Here is a 17842-nt window from a genome sequence, read left to right as displayed (position 1 = left end):
GACACACACGTATATATTTATATAAATATATATGTTTTATTTTTATCCGTCATTAGAAATCTAAAGCTGAGTTCTCTCTAGAGCTCCAGCAGCAAATATGTTTGCTTAAGTTGCTTCCACTTCGTTTTATGTTTCTTCTCCACGTGTTTTATTCTCCGTGGTTTGTTTTCTAAAGTCCGGTTTCGTTAAGCTCGAGCTCAGAGAGCCATGAAGGAGGAGATCGCCGCCGCCGTGTTCTTCGTGGCTCGGCTGGTGAAGAGATACGGACGTCTGGACAACGACGGCCGGGAGCGCTTCGCCGCCTCGCTCACCTCGGTTCTGTTCGAGAGCTACAAGAACCACTGGCACCCGAACGCACCCTCCAAGGGTCAGGCCTACAGGTCAGATCATCATGCTTTACGGTCACAATGCTATGAATTGTGGGTAATTCCCTCAGGAGAAGTCTGCAGAAATGTGGATTTATGAAAACTGGTTCATAAAGTGCTCAAAAAGTCGGAGACACTCGAACACTCTGAGATTTGACCGTAAGAACTAAACCCTCGGTGTGTGTAGACCTTGAGACAAGAATTCTGATTCACTTCCTGGTTTTACGACTCATTTTGTAAGAAAGAATGTAAATTTCCTTCAGCTTTCTTAAAATACAGTTGAGGCAAAACATCTCGACCAGATATCTGGAAACCTGGTTCAAAGTAAAACCCTCCACTGGCGCCCAAAGAGAACTAGCGTATTAAATGAGACGTTCAGCATAATATCCTCGTGGTTTTGAGGCACGTTGTGTTTTGTGCGGTTCCAGGTGTCTCCGGGTGAACCGGGTGCAGCTGCAGGACCCGGTGCTGCAGCAGGCCTGCCATCGGAGCCCGGTCCGGTACGAGGATCTGGGCCTCCCCCGGGAGATGACGGTGTGGGTCGACCCTGGAGAAGTGTCCTGCAGGTCAGAAGTCTGACTGCTTGTTGTGATTATCGTTCACCAAAAACTGCAACTCTTCAGGATGTTTGTCTAAGAAGTGGTTCAGGACGTAACAAACCTATTTTACTGTCGCATCTCCATTAATGTGACTTAAAAAGTGAGACGATACGTTTTAAATTGCTCAGGTTCAGATGTGGCATTTTTCTTTATGCTAAGCTAATCTGCTAGCTCCAGCTTGAGCGTACAAACGATAAAACATGCGCGTTAACTGAATGTAGCTCGCTCAGCTAACGGCTTTGTTGGCCGTACGTAGTGACGACTAATTGATGGCACAATTCAAACGGGATCCAGCATTATTTCTCTCTCGCCCATTGACTACCCTGACTGTTTTTCGAGGACACTGGAAGGGGCGGGACTTAGCCTCTCTAATCTGGTTTAGGTTTATTGTTTTCGTCTCTTCAGGTACGGCGAACGAAGCGTCCCGTTCTGCGTCTCGGTGGTGGACGGCTCCCGCCGTGCGGACGGTGAATTTTCCCGCCGGATCCACGACGCCGTGGAGCGGGCGAGCCTCGCCGTCCAATCGGGAAGCTCCTCAGACGATGACGAGGAGGAGGAGGAAGTGAGCGGCGACAACAGCGTGAGCAGCTGTAACCTGTCGGCCATTTGTCCGGTTTCAGTTGCAACCGGCAACACTGAGCCCAAAACCATCCCGACCGTCAGCAACCCCAACAGCATCTACCGGGTGAGACGCTTTACTTCCTCTACAATGCACAGATGTGGTAGAAATGATAATTTAAAAATGTTAAACGTTCCACCAAATAGTCCGTCAGGGTTCTTAGAATCTCGTTTGTTTCTATAAATCCATTAAGAGGAAACGCTGCAGGTGAATAAAACTAATCCCATCTTCCCCAGTTCATTACGCGCATTAAGATGATTATAGTTTGCATTACAAGTTTTCTGAAATGTTTAAAATATGCAGATGAGGCATTATGTAATGGTAACTTTTGGTGGATACAGAGTAATCTACAGATGCAAATGGCGAAAGTAGTTGAATAAAGTTGCACAGGAACTCAGCATTAAAACACACTTTTACTGGAAGATGACGCTTTATTCAAGTATTTGGACGTTCAGTGAGAGGCCTTGCAGCCCCATTTACCTCCACTCATTTACAGCCAGACTGGTAATGAAGGAAGTTGACTTCGTTTCTTTTGCTTCTCTCGTCCTCAGTTCAGTGAGTTTTCTCCGGGCGCTCCTCAGACCTGGCTGAGGGACAAGAGGAAGGCCTTTGCTGCCGATCCTCACCCTCCTCACCCTCCTCACCCTCCTCACCCTCCTCCAGTCGGAGGTCCCACCTCCCAGTTCTCCAGCCAGAAAGGCTTCAAGTCCAATCGAGCCACGTTCACCTTCGCCGGGCCTCGTGTGGACAAGTACCACTGGGTCAGCAAAGCCCGATGAGCCGAGCCTCCGGAACCAAAATCAGGTCGTCGTCCCCCCCCCCCCCCCCCCCCCCCGCTTGAGGGGGAAAAAAATATAATGGCCAGTTTAGGAAAAAGAGTTGACTGTTTGTATTTGATTTAAAGTGTTAATGATTTAAAGTAATGCTGTTTAAGCATGTTTTTAAACTTTCATGTCTTTTAAATGATTATCTGTGTTTTTAAAGTGTGAATAAAGTAACATTGAACTGTCATTGAAAAGAAATAAAAGCGTCCGAGTCAGCTCTGCTGGTTGATCTACAAGTGGCTCCGTTTGCTTTCATGTTTTAGTTTCTTTAGCGCGAGTCATCTTATAACTGACTCATTTAGTCACGCAGCCTCATTTCCATGAATCTCAAACGTCATAATTCTGGACAAATAACTGCTGCAACGAATGAAAATATAAAAATCTCAAAGCCCAGGACATTTTCAGCACTGAAGTCCACATTTCTGCAGACTCAGACCGACGCAATTACCCACAATCCTTGTGTTGTGAGTCAAATAACCGGTATACCAGACACTTGAGCTGCATTCCAAATCTCACGTTTATTTTTGGTAGCAGCTGCTCGTTAACGGTCTGACCGGTTGGAAGCACATTCCAACCGTCCGTGAGTGTTTAAGGACTCTCAAAGGCATTTAGATTTACTTTCTAGACGTCTTGGTTTGTGCAGACTTCTCCTCTAAAAATTACCCACAATTCATAGCAATGGCACGTAAAACACGAGGTAACCAGTGGGGAAAAAATAATGCTGTGTTCAACCTGGAATATAAAATGTACACAAACATTCAGGGTTGAACGAAACTCATGAAAGCAGATTTCAGTCGATTTATTCATAAAACATTTCATTGAAGTTTTGACAAGTACACTTTTTTTTTTTTAACATATCTCGAGAAGCAAAAAGCCTGGAGGACGTTGACGTCTGAGTAAAATATCTGAAATACCAACGACTAGGTGACATGTTATGACGTCATGGTAACTTGTTCATTTGTATTCACATCAGCTGGTTATATTTATCAGTCAAAACAAAGTTCTTATCGAATGTAACTTTCTGCTGCAATTCAAATTTGTTTGTACAAAAAGTTACATAAAGTTCTGAATCAAGATGCTTTAAATGCAGCTCTGTGTGTGTGTGTGTGTGTGTGTGTGTGTGTGTGTGTGTGTGTGTGTGTGTGTGTGTGTGTGGTGGTTGTACTGGTAGTGATGTTAGTGATAGGTGTTTAAGAACAATCAGCTAACAACACTGCCTGCACAGCAACCCCGGTCACATTCATCAGGAGTCAGCAACACGCCGTCGAGGCACATGAACGAGGATCGCTTCTAGAATATTTAGAAGGATTAACGTGGGTGTTTACAGGAGTCTGACAGCTTGACATTTAGGAAAATATTAGCTTTCATGTCTGTACGGGAAATATAAATCTACAGTAACAGCTAGTTAGCTTAGCATAAAGACTGGAAACAGGGAAACTGCTAGCCTGGCTCCTTCCATAAACAAAAATCAGCATACAAGCTCCTCTAAAGCTCGCTGATTAACACGCATCTAGTTTGATTAATCTGTACAAAAACCCAAAGAGTAAGAATAATTCATTGTATACGTCTCTGGCAGAGACCTGTCAATCACTGTGTAGCCCCGCCCTAAAGCATCCCCTGCTTTATGGTCTGTTAGATACCTGTCAATCACTGTGTAGCCCCGCCCTAAAGCATCTCCTGCTTTATGGTCTGTTAGAGACCTGTCAATCAGCGTGTAGCCCCGCCCTAAAGCATCCCCTGCTTTATGGTCTGTTAGAGACCTGTCAATCAGCGTGTAGCCCCGCCCTAAAGCATCCCCTGCTTTATGGTCTGTGTGACTCTAAATGGACCATAATGTACTAAATGAACATCATGCTGTATTGAAGAAGACTTGAAACTAGAGATTGAGACATAAACTCATGTTTACAATGTTTACTGAGGGAATAAATCAAGAGAGAAGTAGAGTCACTAGAGAGAATGCAGCTTCAACACATGAAGCTTTGGCTTCACTGGAGGTTGCCTTCTGTCTCTTTGTGAACAAAGTAAAACTCTTCTGCCGACTTGCCGACCGCGTCCCACACAGCGTGACCTCCGTACGATGAAATGAACACAAAGATGCACTCATGTAAACAACAGCAGTGTCAGAAGTATAACAACTATAAAAAAAAGTGATGCATGAGTGTTGTGATCCTACCTGCTGCAGCTCTCAACGCTCTCTGACCACTGCAGGAGAAACACAACCGTCTCCACAGATACACTTAACTGTGTGTGTGTGTGTGTGTGTGTGTGTGTGTGTGTGTGTGTGCCCATGCCTCAGGTCATGCCTCGACTTGCCCCCCCGGCTGGCAGGTACGTTGCCGTGGTGAAGCAGTCAGCGGCAGCAGTAAACAAACACAAACCCATTTTAGCGGCTTAAAGAGTTTGAATTTTGCCTATTCTTGCTCTGCTGTTCGTTCGTTCGCTTTTTAAAAATAAATATAACTGATGACTGTCAATATAGATTGTACGGATCAATCGTAGAGGTGAAAAGCTGCCCCCTGTTGGTTTGCAGCTCATGGCTATGCTACTTATTGCACCTTTAAGAAGTTTTTACCCTGGTCCTGAGAGAAATAACATATTAACAAAGGTAAATAGACTTGGAACGATTTCCAAATGTCTTGTCCCAGTTCCTCAGGATCTTTCAGTTGTTTTTTCTTCCAGTTTTCATGCGATGAAGCCCACTTTAGAGAAAAGATGACAGAAAACCCCAAAACGAATCCGTCCTCCAAAGTGGTGTTGTGTTCTCAAATCACTTTATTTGAGGAGTTGTTGATGGAACTGTTGATATTCTGGAAACGCTGACGATGGTTCATATTGTCCGATACGACACGTAACAACAATGTTTTCCCATCTAACATTCGTACACCATCTTTTTAAATTACAGCATCAAAGTGTCTCTTTACATGTCATCTATCGATACAGTTCAGCTACAGAGGAACAAAATGAAGTATTTCTGGTCCTTGTGAAAAACAAACAAATTTATTATGCAACAAAAAGGTTCATCCAAGACAAAAACAAGGTACCAACATGTAGTGCAAATATAAACAAACACAAATATGAGAAGTGTAAACACGTGAAACAGATCAAGTTTGTGGGCCCGAGTCAAAAGTGTTGCTCCTCTGCATCAACTCACACAGTGGAGGAGAAACTACCATGTAGAATATCATTTGGTAAACTCTGCAGCCAGTTTTGCATTTATCTAAGACGTCCTGCAAACCTGGCGTCCAACGTCAGAGCTGCATGAAAAGTTAAGTTAAGAGTCGTAAAAAACGTTATCACAGTATTTTTGTCATGTTTTCAAATACAAGGAATTTGCTTTTGAGTTGTATTAAAATTAGAAATGCTGTGCAGCTCCTTTTTTTTTTTGTTGAAGATATTCAATATAATACCCAAAGAGAGGATTATTTACCGTCTTCATAATTTATTTGTATTCAAAGAACCTCATATGTTTGTAAATATTATGTATTTTGCAGCCTGATTAATGTGCATGTGTTCCCCTTTTAGCTTTTGTTACTGAATGACATATTAACTGCGCATGCACTTGAAAACCTCCGCAGTGTTTCACTTATGAAACAGCTTAAAGACGTTTATTTCTCTTATTTGCCGATCAAAATAAAGACATATAAACATATAGCAACCGTTGTCGTGGCTATTAAAAACACCGCATATACCGCAATCGATTAAAATGTCATTTAAATATCAAACAACGGGCTAAGAAGACGGAGAAAGCAAAGAAAGGACGTTCGGCTGCTTGTATTTTCCTCTTTGTCATCAGTGCGTCAGCTAACCAGCCAATAGCGTGATGTCTTCATTCATTTCTTTCGCCGTGCGCCCAATCACAGGCATCGTCCTTGCGACGTCACTCAGCGCCCGCCTCACATCCGGTCGTATATATGTTGCCACGAGTTAGCGGCGAAATTTGGAGAGTGTCCATTTTGAGCAGCGAGTCGGCGTCTCCGGTATAAATCGTTTTCCTCACACACAAAGTAAGCACGCGTTCTTTTGTTGTTTTAATTTTATTTAAATTAAGAGAACGAGGGGATTTAATTCTACAGCGCGCGCGCGGTTTAGTTCATCGCTGTTCTTTGCAATCGTCCTGCTCTATTTATACGTATAGTGTCTTGTTTGCAGCAAACCAAGATAGCTCTGTGTGTGTTAGCCGTTAACGCGGTTATTGTGCTGATTGAATGAGGCTTTAATCGGCTGTAGTACAAAATATCACAATGTGCTTCAGACAGTTTATTGTATATTTTCCTTAATTTCTACTTTTAGTGGTTATTTGATTCACGTTTTGCGTGCTAACTGTTAGCATGCTAGCTTGCGGCCTGCTAGCTCTGTTCCGAGCGGCAACCGAGCAAAGCGCGGTCCGCTTGAACACCTCGAACATTTTAGACTTTAATCTGATTATTGCTGCTTTTTTTTGTTAGGTAACAAAAGCCTGAATGTGCACGTGAGTTAAAAAGTAGAGAGCCGCGTGCACGGTTGCGACATGAAGATAGTTTTACGGCTGCATGAATAAGAAAGAAAACTGTAGAATTAAACCGTTACCCAGCAGATGAACAATGTGAGCCTTGATGCTAGCTATCGTTAGCATCAACTGCACGTTGTTGTTTCAAAAAAATAAATCTGTTACTTTTTATAAATCAATCAAAGCATGATTGCAGTTTAAGGTTCCGGATAAAAGGCATAAACTGTGTATAATACAGAAAAATGCTACATAGCTCCATTTGAATGAATTGGCTCGTCAAATGTATCATGTTTTTAACTGGCCCCTGATCTGACCCCCCCCCCCCCCCCCCCAAAAATACCCTGATTGACAATGTGTTGGTCTTAAAGATGCATTAAAGAACAATCTTAACCCTAACAGAATTTGTTGTGCATGCTCTTTGTTCTTTATTTACTCCTAAATCCTAAATGTTTTCTCGTCTCAGTCTGTTGAAGAGCCCACCGTCAGCATGGCAGACGCAGATAATCTCCTCATGGAGACATCGGACCAGAACGGCAACGATGGCGAGGAGGACGACCAGAACGGAGCCGAGCAGGAGCTGATGGCCGGAGAGGAGGAAGAGGAGGAGGACTGCCAGGACGGCCTGGAGCTCCAAGAGGACATCCAGGAAGACATCCAGGACAACGGGGCCGAGGGTGCCGACGGAGCCGAAGGAGCTGATGGAGCCGACGGAGGAAAGATCGACGCCAGCAAAGGAGAGGAAGACGCTGGGTGAGTGTTGGGCTGCAACACCTTATCGATGAAGATAGTTGGTGCAGAATCTGGTCGTCAGTTAGTTGGGGAATGTTATGATTGAGGAGCGAGACAATGGTGGGCGGTTGTAGCTCATGTGTTGAAGTACAGGTAAGAAAGACGTCCCTCGGTGAGGCATTTTAAAAAGTGTTGTCAAAAACTAAAGATGCAGAGCTGAACGCACAAATCAAAACGGGCACACATCTGCAGGTCAAGTTGATGCCGATGAGCTCGAATAAGGTCTGAGAAAGACCGTTTCACGTTTGTAAATACACTTTGTAAATAGCTTGCAGGAAGTAAACAAGGACCCAAGCAGTTGCTTAGCAAACTGTGGAAATGGTCAAAAATGATGGAGATTTGAGTATTTTATATCCATCATTCAGAGACGGAATAGTTTATTATCAGATAAATCATAAATTACTTAAAGTTGAACGATTAATGGATCATCAGTTCATGCCTGAGACCCGTCACACTCAAATCAGCAAGTTTGTTTTTTAGTATAAAAAAATCTTCAGTTTTGGCTGAATTAAACGAGGGATGTCAGGAACCGCCTGGGATTAATAACAGGATAATACAAACAAAAGTACTACTACTCGACCATGTTCTTGTGCATGAACTTCTATCAAGTGCAGATGGCGGAAGAGAGATTTGAGTGAGACTGTAAATAAGTGTCTTTAACAGCAAGGTGTCCGTGTGTGTTTGCAGGAAAATGTTCGTAGGCGGCCTCAGCTGGGACACGAGTAAAAAGGACCTGAAGGATTATTTCAGTAAATTCGGCGAGGTGTCGGACTGCACCATCAAGATGGACTCCAACACCGGCCGGTCCCGAGGCTTCGGCTTCGTCCTCTTCAAAGAGGCAGCCAGCGTGGAGAAGGTGCGTTGCTCTGATTCATCGTCGCTGTGATCGGTTTAAGAAATACAGATGTGATTAACACTCTGAACACAGTTTAGGATGCATTCAAGGACCAACGTAATGTGTCAGTGGGTTCTTTCTTCAGCTTCTGGCTGTGATTAACGGTCGTTTTGGGGATTGTTTAAAGAAAACATGCTTTTCAACCCTACCAGCAGGTGTTTGAGTTCTTTGTTATTTTAAAGGCTGTGGTTTGAATTGTGTGCAGAACATTGTTTTAATACACAGACTGCAAACTCAAAGAAAAGCTTTTGCTCCCAGAGACGTCTGATGAGAATGTTAAGGCTAGAATCAAAGCGATCTTAATGAGCATGCACAGACCGTGTCGTTGTGTTGCTCAGAAGAACTTGCCGTGTGTTAGCAGGCTATGCTAACTTTAGTAACTGGTCTGCAGGTGCTGGAGCAGAAGGAACACAGACTGGACGGACGTCCGATCGACCCCAAGAAGGCGATGGCCATGAAGAAGGAGCCCGCCAAGAAGATCTTCGTCGGGGGGTTGAACCCCGAGGCGACAGAGGACGCCATCAGGGAATACTTCGGGGCTTTCGGAGAGGTCTGTTTTACTCGATGGAGACAAATGAATGAGCAGTTAAATGGACACAAATGTAAACTTGTGCATTGTTATAAAACAGACATTTGAAGGGAAGCGGCCATGTTGTTTAATTGATTAATCTTTGAGAGTCAAAGACGTTAATTTGCATCCAACATTTCAACCCAAATCTTCTAGATCGAAGCCATTGAGCTTCCCATCGACCCCAAATCGAAGAAGAGGAGGGGTTTCATCTTCATCACGTACAAAGACGAAGCCAGCGTCAAGAAGTGTCTGGAGAAGAAATACCACACCATCCAGGGCGGCAGGGTACGAACACACGCACTTTTATATTTCAGCAGTTTGTTTGGTGGTTGGTGAAGGTTTTTATGTCTCGATGAGTCACCGTTGAAGCCGCCTCTGTGACCTTTAACCCCTCAGTCTCTAAAGCTACGTTTCCTAACAGTTCTAGGGTTAGTCTCACTGACGACGTTAACGGCTGCAGAGTAGATACTGATGCACAAAGTAATGAATAGAAATGAACAGTGGATCATCTATTGAGTGTTTGATGGTTATTTGTTTGTGCTTTAGAACGTAACAGTCATGAAACTATCGGAACATACCCCTCTTATTCGTCGTCTCGGCTCTTTCTAAATGACTCGACGGCAAAGATAAATGCGCTTCCTGCTTCCTTAAAATGCTCCTTAATGGATAATAGATTTGGTGACGTTAACAGCACCGCTAACATATAGAGGTTCCATTATGATTAATCTCGTAAAATGTATTTTTTTGGAGAGAATAAATCCAGTAGTTTGAAGGCTATGTTTAAACAACGATATAAAATAGATATTGGAGATGAATTATGAGCCGTTTAACGCGCTCTACACAGAATATAATGCATCTTTACCAACTACTAGTGAGAAGATTTGTTTGAATTAATAAAAATACATTCACTTATTTCCTTAAGATTTTGAATTGTGGGTTTGTTTATGATAAAAACAGATGAAACAGGAAAACATTTGGAATATTTGATGGTTTGGAGCAGGGGGCGCCAACCTTTTTAAGCCCAAGATCCCCGACCTCTGCCTTGGTGACGGGCAAGATCTACCTATTGAGGCGTTGAGAGAAAAAGACTGTCCAGACCAGGGGCGTCTCTAGGATTGAAAGAAGGGGGGGCTTAGCCCAAGTTTGTCATGTTTGTGCGCGGCAATTTTTTTTGGGGCTGCGGAAATCCATTGTTTCAGACAGTTCATAGATTGGTTCAATCAGAACGAGAGAGATGTTGCTCTGTAGTTTTGCTTGCATTCAGTATATGATAACACCGGAGACAGAATTTCAGGGTCACAGTGAAATTTAACACAAATATGAACTTTTCTCAAATAAAGAGAGAGAATTTTCCTGCTTGTAAAGGAAAGACGGACAAACTAGCTTTCATAGCCGCGTCACTCCCAAATCCTGATTCTTAAAGGGACGCACACAATGGATGGCGAATGGACCCGACAGGGTCAACTTTTGACTTGTTTACTTGTTTTATTATGAGCAGAAGGGAATAAGATTTTGATCAACATTTAAATCTATTTTGTTGTCCGTGTAGTTTTTACATATCAGTGATATTTTGTGCTCATTTGGACACTATCACGGAGATAAAGATGAACTAGTTCAGTGTCAAATATACCATTCAATGGAAAAAAAACATGAATAACAAAAATAAAACTCATTTCAAGTACATCTTAATGATCGAATGACAAATATTGTATGATGGGCTGTAATGGAAGGCACCCAATGCATTTACTATAATCAAGTCAAACTAGGATTACAATGTACAGAGAGAAACACTACAGGACTCGATCCGGACAGGACTTTCTGCTTTGACGTGATTTTAATCAGTCTGAAGTTGCTTTTGCGTTGCCTGTGGAGTCTGTCAATTGTGCACACGTCTCTTCAGTTGCATGCCCTTATAAGGAGCTGGCGGGGCGTTTCTGTATGCAAACCCAGGTGCACGAGAACGCGCGTTGAATTTAAGAATCCTCATTCGGGGAGCACAGCTGAGAACACTTCGGCTGTAAGAACCCATCTTCAGGCGTTCATGAATCAGGCGGAGATCTTTTCTGACGTTGGTCTTCCGAAGTCCGTAAGAAAACATTTCAGAAAATGTTGGAGCATGAGGCCCAATGTGTTTCTGAATTTATTTATTTTATTTTGGAGAGCGACCGGGAAAGTCTCCGAGGTCGACGGGTTGGTGACCACTGGTTTAGAGACGCGTCGAACGCCCTGTAGACCAGCTGCTATAAGAAGAGTTTAACACCTTTTAAAAGAACAAATTATTTATTTAAGCCAAACTTGTTTGTGCTCGACCTTTACTACATGCGTAGTAACTCTGCAGACGAGCTCTGTGCATGTAAATAATCACGTGTTTGTTCCACAGTGTGAGCTGAAGATCGCTCAGCCTAAGGAGGTGTACCAGCAGCAGCAGTACGGAGCTGGACGTGGTGGTGGTGGAGGAGGAGGAGGTGGTGGAGGAGGTTATGGAGGCCGGGGGGGTCGAGGAGGACGTGGAGGTGAGAAATTAAAAAAACAGTTTCACGTCTCCACTAGTAGAAGATGGGCTGCCTCGCATTCGGTTACATTTTACCGGCTGGGTGTCCATGAAGAAAAAGCCCCTTTCCCACAAAATGGCTTTAATAACAACTTTATTAATCCACGAAGGTTATTTGATTTTGGGTAATAAAAAAACGAAACGGTTCTGCACAGATGGACATGTACAAGACTGATAGAACAGGTAGAAGTCATAATGAAATGTAAGGAAGGAGAAGTGGGTTATATATAACGGTGTACTTTAACGTTCATCATTTTACCCCAAAAATAACTTTGAATTTAGTTTTCGTGTTGTTACCTGATTAGTAAATGTAAAGGTCTGCCATCGATGTGTTGAAGAAGCCAGAGTTTGACTTTTTAGTTCTTCTCAGACGCTGGAGTAGAACAATAGCACACGGGTGAACGGGTTATAGGTTCACAGTCTTCAGACTAACGCCTCCATGTGGACTGTCTCAGGTCAGGGTCAGGGCTGGAACCAGAGCTATGGGAACTACTGGAACCCCGGATACGGTAACCAGGGCTACGGCTACAGTGGATATGGTGGCTACGGCAACTACGACTACTCTTCTGGTTACTATGGATACGGGCCCGGATACGACTACAGTGAGTACTCACAAGGTACTGAAAAAACCCAAATCTCCTTTCCATTTTATATTGTGTGTATACTGTGAAAACATCTCCGGTACTCATTTTTACTGAGCAGAGCTTGAATGCATCATGATGACTAAATGCTATGCTAGCTCTGTTGTTTAGCTGCTAGCGGGTATCTGCTAACGTTAACTAGCTCTCCTTTCAGATGTCAACGATGTGTTTATGTTCACGTGTCTTTTGTAAGATTTTTGGTTTCACGGGTTTTCAAAGTTTCTCTGGTTTGTTGTCACATGACTGTTGGTCTCAGATGAACCAATCATGATGTCATAGCTTCACTGAGGAGCTCACAATTTAATGTTTTTACACAATCTGGTTAAATATTTCAGATAACGTGTCGAATAAAATGTTTTTGATTAAGTTTTTGACAATTTTAAAGCTTTGTTTCGGCTTCTTCTGACTGAAGCGTTTATCACACATGATGTGTTCAAAGGCTGTTGGGCAGATGAAAATCTGTCTATAATGAAGTTTTTTTAATTTTTTTAAAGACTTGTTAAAATAAAACATTCTTCTCCATCCGACCGGTGAGATTTGTGTCTGACCTGTTTACCCCACCCCACAGACCAGGGCAACGGCAGCTACGGGAAAACTCCAAGACGGGGGGCACACCAGACCGGCTACAAACCATACTGATGATCACAGGAAGCGCAAAGGTACGTCACCGTACCTTTAAGTAAACACTTAAACTACAACTACATGAAGTCATGGTTCAGGTTTCACGCTCTACACACAACATAGGTCCATCAGAGTGTAAATAAAGTTTTATCGTTAACCATCGCAGTGTAAATAAAGTTTTATCGTTAACCATCAGTGTAAATAAAGTTTTATCGTTAACCATCATTGTAAATAAAGTTTTATCGTTAACCATCAGTGTAAATAAAGTTTTATCGTTAACCATCGCAGTGTAAATAAAGTTTTATCTTTAACCATCAGTGTAAATAAAGTTTTATCGTTAACCATCAGTGTAAATAAAGTTTTATCGTTAACCATCGCAGTGTAAATAAAGTTGTATCTTTAACCATCAGTGTAAATAAAGTTTTATCGTTAACCATCAGTGTAAATAAAGTTTTATCGTTAACCATCAGTGTAAATAAAGTTTTATCGTTAACCATCAGTGTAAATAAAGTTTTATCGTTAAACATCGCAGTGTAAATAAAGTGTTACTGACTCAGTAGAACATGTCTTTCTAGTCTAATCTCTCATGTTTCATTGTAAACAACCAATCAAGGCAAGTTTATTTGTATAGCACATTTCAACAACAAGGTAATTCAAAGTGCTTCACATGAAACCATTAAAAGCATAAAGGCAAAAGTAAAGGAGATTTAAAACATACATTGAAACAATAATCGATGTCTCCCTGAGACATTACGCTGCACGCAATCAACCATACACTGCCGCAATCAGTGTTTAAACCAACAGGACGAGAGCTAGTAACGTTAGCAGCACCGCTAACGGCTAACCAACAGGAGGAGAGCTAATAACGTTAGCAGCACCGCTAACGGCTAACCAACAGGAGGAGAGCTAGTAACGTTAGCAGCACAGCTAACGGCTAACCAACAGGAGGAGAGCTAGTAACGTTAGCAGCACCGCTAACGGCTAACCAACAGGAGGAGAGCTAGTAACGTTAGCAGCACAGCTAACGGCTAACCAACAGGAGGAGAGCTAGTAACGTTAGCAGCACCGCTAACGGCTAACCAACAGGAGGACAGCTAGTAACGTTAGCAGCACCGCTAACGTCTAACCAACAGGAGGTTCTCTTCAGTTACATGGTGATGCCTTCAGGCTCTGCTCAGTGAACATGAGTTCTGGCTGAAGGTTCATTATAACGTTATCATGATGTGTTCACATGTCATCTGTAAAATGTAGTTTTGGTGGTTAACTTCAATAAATCCAGTAGTTTGAAGGAGATGTTTCACGTTAATATAAAATAGATATTAGAGATGAATTATGAGCTGTTTACCTTCCTAACACGAACTCTGAGCTCATTATAATATTTCAGTAACACTAATCATGAGATTTGTTTTAATCAATAAAAATACAATCTTTTATTTCCTAACTATTTGAATTGTGAGTTTTTATGAAGAAAAAAAAACTATAAATTACTAATCAAAAGTATAATTTGTATTTTTGATTGTTTAATGACTTCGAAGCGTTGATTATTTTTGGGCCGTTGGAAAAATCAATAAATATTCTGTATCGTTGTCGACCAGCTGCTGTAATCAAACAACAAAGGATCTCTGTTAATATGGATCAATAATAATTAGTATCGGCTGCAAAAAAACCCATAAGGAAACTAAAACGTGTTTTTGCTCCTTGTTCCCTCAGAAAAACCTAACCAACAATAAGCGTTTCCTGTTGCACGATGTTTGAATGTCTGATGGTTATTAAACTAACGGAATACAACGTGTGTTCCTCAGGACGCCAGTGATCCAGAGACCGACGGCTGGATGGACACACTGGTGATGACTCGACCTCTTTTATGACAGAAGACCATTTGTACAGAACACATCTGAAATGTAACATTTTTTTTTTTTTTTTTATCCTTTCATTTTTAGGTTTTACTTTTGTCCCTTTGGTGTTTTTTGTTTTCTTTTTCTTTTCTCGTCCTCCTTCCACATTTCCATCAATGGAAGTGTAATTTTTACTGTACTTTTTGGTACCTGTTTTGATTCTAATGTATTGTAAGGCTTGTATTTTACATGTTTGCTGGCTTTACAGGTTGAAAATCTTGGCGCTGTAAAGGAGCTTTTTTTGACAAAATAAACAGTTTTCAGTAAATTTTTTTTTTTTTTTTGGATGCTTCCAGGTTTTCGGGGGGTGAACGCTATTGGAACAGGTTTAGAATTTGATTTCAGTTATCAACATTATATTTTTTTTCTCTCTTGGTCTTTTGTCGCCACACAACCCGATGATCTGTGACGAAGGAACATGAAATGTTTCACGGTCCTTCGTTTTGGTATTTCCCCCTCTGGTGAACCCGGTGTACCACGATCATTTTTAACTCTTATTATTCCTTAAATCTGCAACGACTGCCTGCACGCTTATTTCCTCCAGGGCGTCCTGAATTCACGAAGGTATTAAAAACATCTGGAGAGCTCACAGATGATGTAATGCGGCGGGGGGAGGGGCTTAAAAAAACTAATTATTCGGCCTCATGCACCTGTGGCATGACTTCCTGTTTAAATCTACATACCTTTTTACATAACAAGCAACTTGTTTAAGTTTCTATGCTGGTTTAGTTTGTGTTTTTTGTCAAGTGTCACTGGTTTTTTAGAAGTAACCGCTTTGAAGTTAAATGTCTGCGTAGGTTTTTCTTTTGTTTTTTGTCTTTACAGACTTTCAGACCACTGGAGTCTCATCAAGCTAGTGTCTCTGGCAATTTATTAGTAATAAACATTCTCGTTTGTAATATTTTGTGTACTTCTAATGCTTAATGTTACTGTTAATTGTGGTACCTGAAGAAGAGAACTAGCTTTTTATTTTGAGTTCTTAACACTTAGAGTAAACTACACGTTTTTTTTATTACATCAATTCTATTAAATAATGCGATTATTTGAGTAGAGCCTAAAAAAGGTTGCAGGGCATAATTTTACGTGTTTAAATTGATTAATTCAATCATTGGAAAGTGATTTTTGGTTTAAGGAAGGTTTTCAGAATCAGAACAGTTTATTGCAAGTTTTCACCTGCAAGGAATTTGTCGTGGAAGGTGCATAACATTCAACAATAAACATTTAACCATCGAATAACATTTAACTATCAGTCAGCACAGTCCTGATGGACCGCAGCCTGCTACCAGATGGAAGGGGCACAAACAGTTCATGTGCAGGGTGAGAGGGGTCAGCTACAATCCTTCGTGCTCGCTTCAGGGTTCTTAAAGTGAACAAGTCCTGGAGGGACGGCAGATTGCAGCCGATCACCTCTCAGCAGAGCGGATGATGCGCTGCAGTCTGTCCTTGTCCTTGGCTGTGGCTGCAGCGTACCAGATGGTGATGGAGGAGCAGAGGATGGACTCAATGATGGCTGTGTAGAAATGCACCATCATTGTCTTTGGCAGGTTGAATTTCTTCAGCTGCCTCAGGAAGTGCATCCTCTGCTGAGCCTTCTTCGTGATGGAGCTGATGTTGAGCTCAACTAGAGGTCCTGGGATATGATGGAGCCCAGGAAGAGGAAGGACTCCACCACATCGACGGGGGAGTCACACAGGGTCACGCGCTGCTTCCTGTCAGACAGGAAGTCTGTCATCCACTTGCAGGTGGAGTCGGGCCAGGGATGATGGTGGGGACCTTGAAGCAGGCTGGAATGTGGCATGTCTCCAGGGAGGTGTTGAAGATGTCTGTGAACACCGGAGACAGCTGATCAGCACAATGCTTCAGGGTGACAAGTATCACCAAGTATCAATAGATGGCTTCAGGAATGAGTGTGTATATATTGTGTGTAGTTTCTGGGTCAGGTCTTTGGTTGCATGAGTTTATAACTTATAGTTGTCTGATATAAAACAGGTCATTGAACGCCCCTCTGGAGAATCTTGGAGTCTGAAGGAGACGACTAAGCATTCTCACTAAACACTAGTCCTCCTTTAGCTTAGTGGAGACGTGAAGCCATGTGACCGTGGAGGAGTTCCTTTATAGACTAATGCTAGCTTTTTTAAATAAGAGTTCATTAGTGAAGATTATCTTGATCTAAAGGTGTAAGTATCATGTTTGTTTTCTGTAATCTAAATTCAAATAGAAGAATCCAGTGATGACTTTCTGTTGCCCTATATGTTCCTCCATCACTCACAACTCTCACTGAGCAAATATTTTCTAGTAAAGTAAAAAATAATACAGATTAAAATGTGTTAAGATCCACTTCGGAGCCGAAAGTGTGGAGCTGGAGTCCATCTGTGGACCATAAACATCTGGAATGAACTCTTATACCTGTACAGTACAGTTGGAGGTATGTTCTCATCTGGCTGGATGGAGATGATCATATGCACTCTGTGGTTATGAGTTTATAAATCAGTACTTTAGATAGTTATTATTCAGTGTCGCATGAACACACTGCTGTTTATTAAAATACATGAGGATTTCTGTCCCAAAGAGGACATAGTGTACTTTTACACTCGCTACATAGCAAAGAGGGTCGAGGGTTCGAACCCTGCTGCCGGCAGGTGTCTTCAGCTTTCTTCAGGGTCCTCTTGCTTCCTCCGTTCAGGTTAATTAACGCTTCTTTATTTGCATCCTTTCGTGAATATTTTCATAAATAAGTAGATTGAACACCCGTTGATCTGAGACCGATTTGCGGATGAACTCATGATCACGTTTATGATTGTTATAACTTGTATCCACATTGTCTCTCGTGCGTCGACACTTTTAAGTGTCCATGAATGCTACATAAAAAAAGCACTTTTCTACCTACATACTGTTAAACATCTAAACTGATCTATCATATATTAAATAGTATATAAAATAGTTACTAATTAATTTAAATTAATATTTTATCGTCAAAACATACGGA

General features: G+C 41.9%; 2 protein-coding genes across 2 annotated transcripts; both read left to right on the top strand.

Annotated features, from left to right (window-relative positions):
• Positions 1-207: 207 nt before the first annotated feature.
• btg4 (B-cell translocation gene 4) lies at positions 208-2362 on the top strand (the record flags this gene model as incomplete). The annotated part of the gene is made up of 4 exons (XM_079283812.1): positions 208-380; positions 794-931; positions 1370-1649; positions 2135-2362. 4 exons carry the CDS (start codon positions 208-210, stop codon positions 2360-2362), a joined length of 819 nt encoding a protein of 272 aa, XP_079139938.1.
• A 3951-nt stretch (positions 2363-6313) lies between these two features.
• LOC306787795 (heterogeneous nuclear ribonucleoprotein A/B-like) lies at positions 6314-15755 on the top strand. The gene is made up of 9 exons (XM_079283076.1): positions 6314-6411; positions 7357-7643; positions 8370-8538; positions 8969-9127; positions 9302-9433; positions 11529-11661; positions 12155-12316; positions 12909-12999; positions 14764-15755. The coding sequence occupies exons 2-8, from the start codon at positions 7381-7383 to the stop codon at positions 12977-12979; spliced, it is 1089 nt and encodes a 362-aa protein (XP_079139202.1). The 5' UTR covers positions 6314-6411; positions 7357-7380; the 3' UTR covers positions 12980-12999; positions 14764-15755.
• The last annotated feature ends 2087 nt before the right edge of the window (positions 15756-17842 follow it).

The sequence above is a fragment of the Melanostigma gelatinosum genome, assembly GCF_949748355.1.
Source record: "Melanostigma gelatinosum genome assembly, chromosome: 14".
Taxonomy (NCBI): Eukaryota; Metazoa; Chordata; class Actinopteri; order Perciformes; family Zoarcidae; genus Melanostigma; species Melanostigma gelatinosum.
The sequence above is the reverse complement of the archived record's forward strand: the minus strand, read 5'-3'. Positions and strand labels throughout refer to the sequence as shown.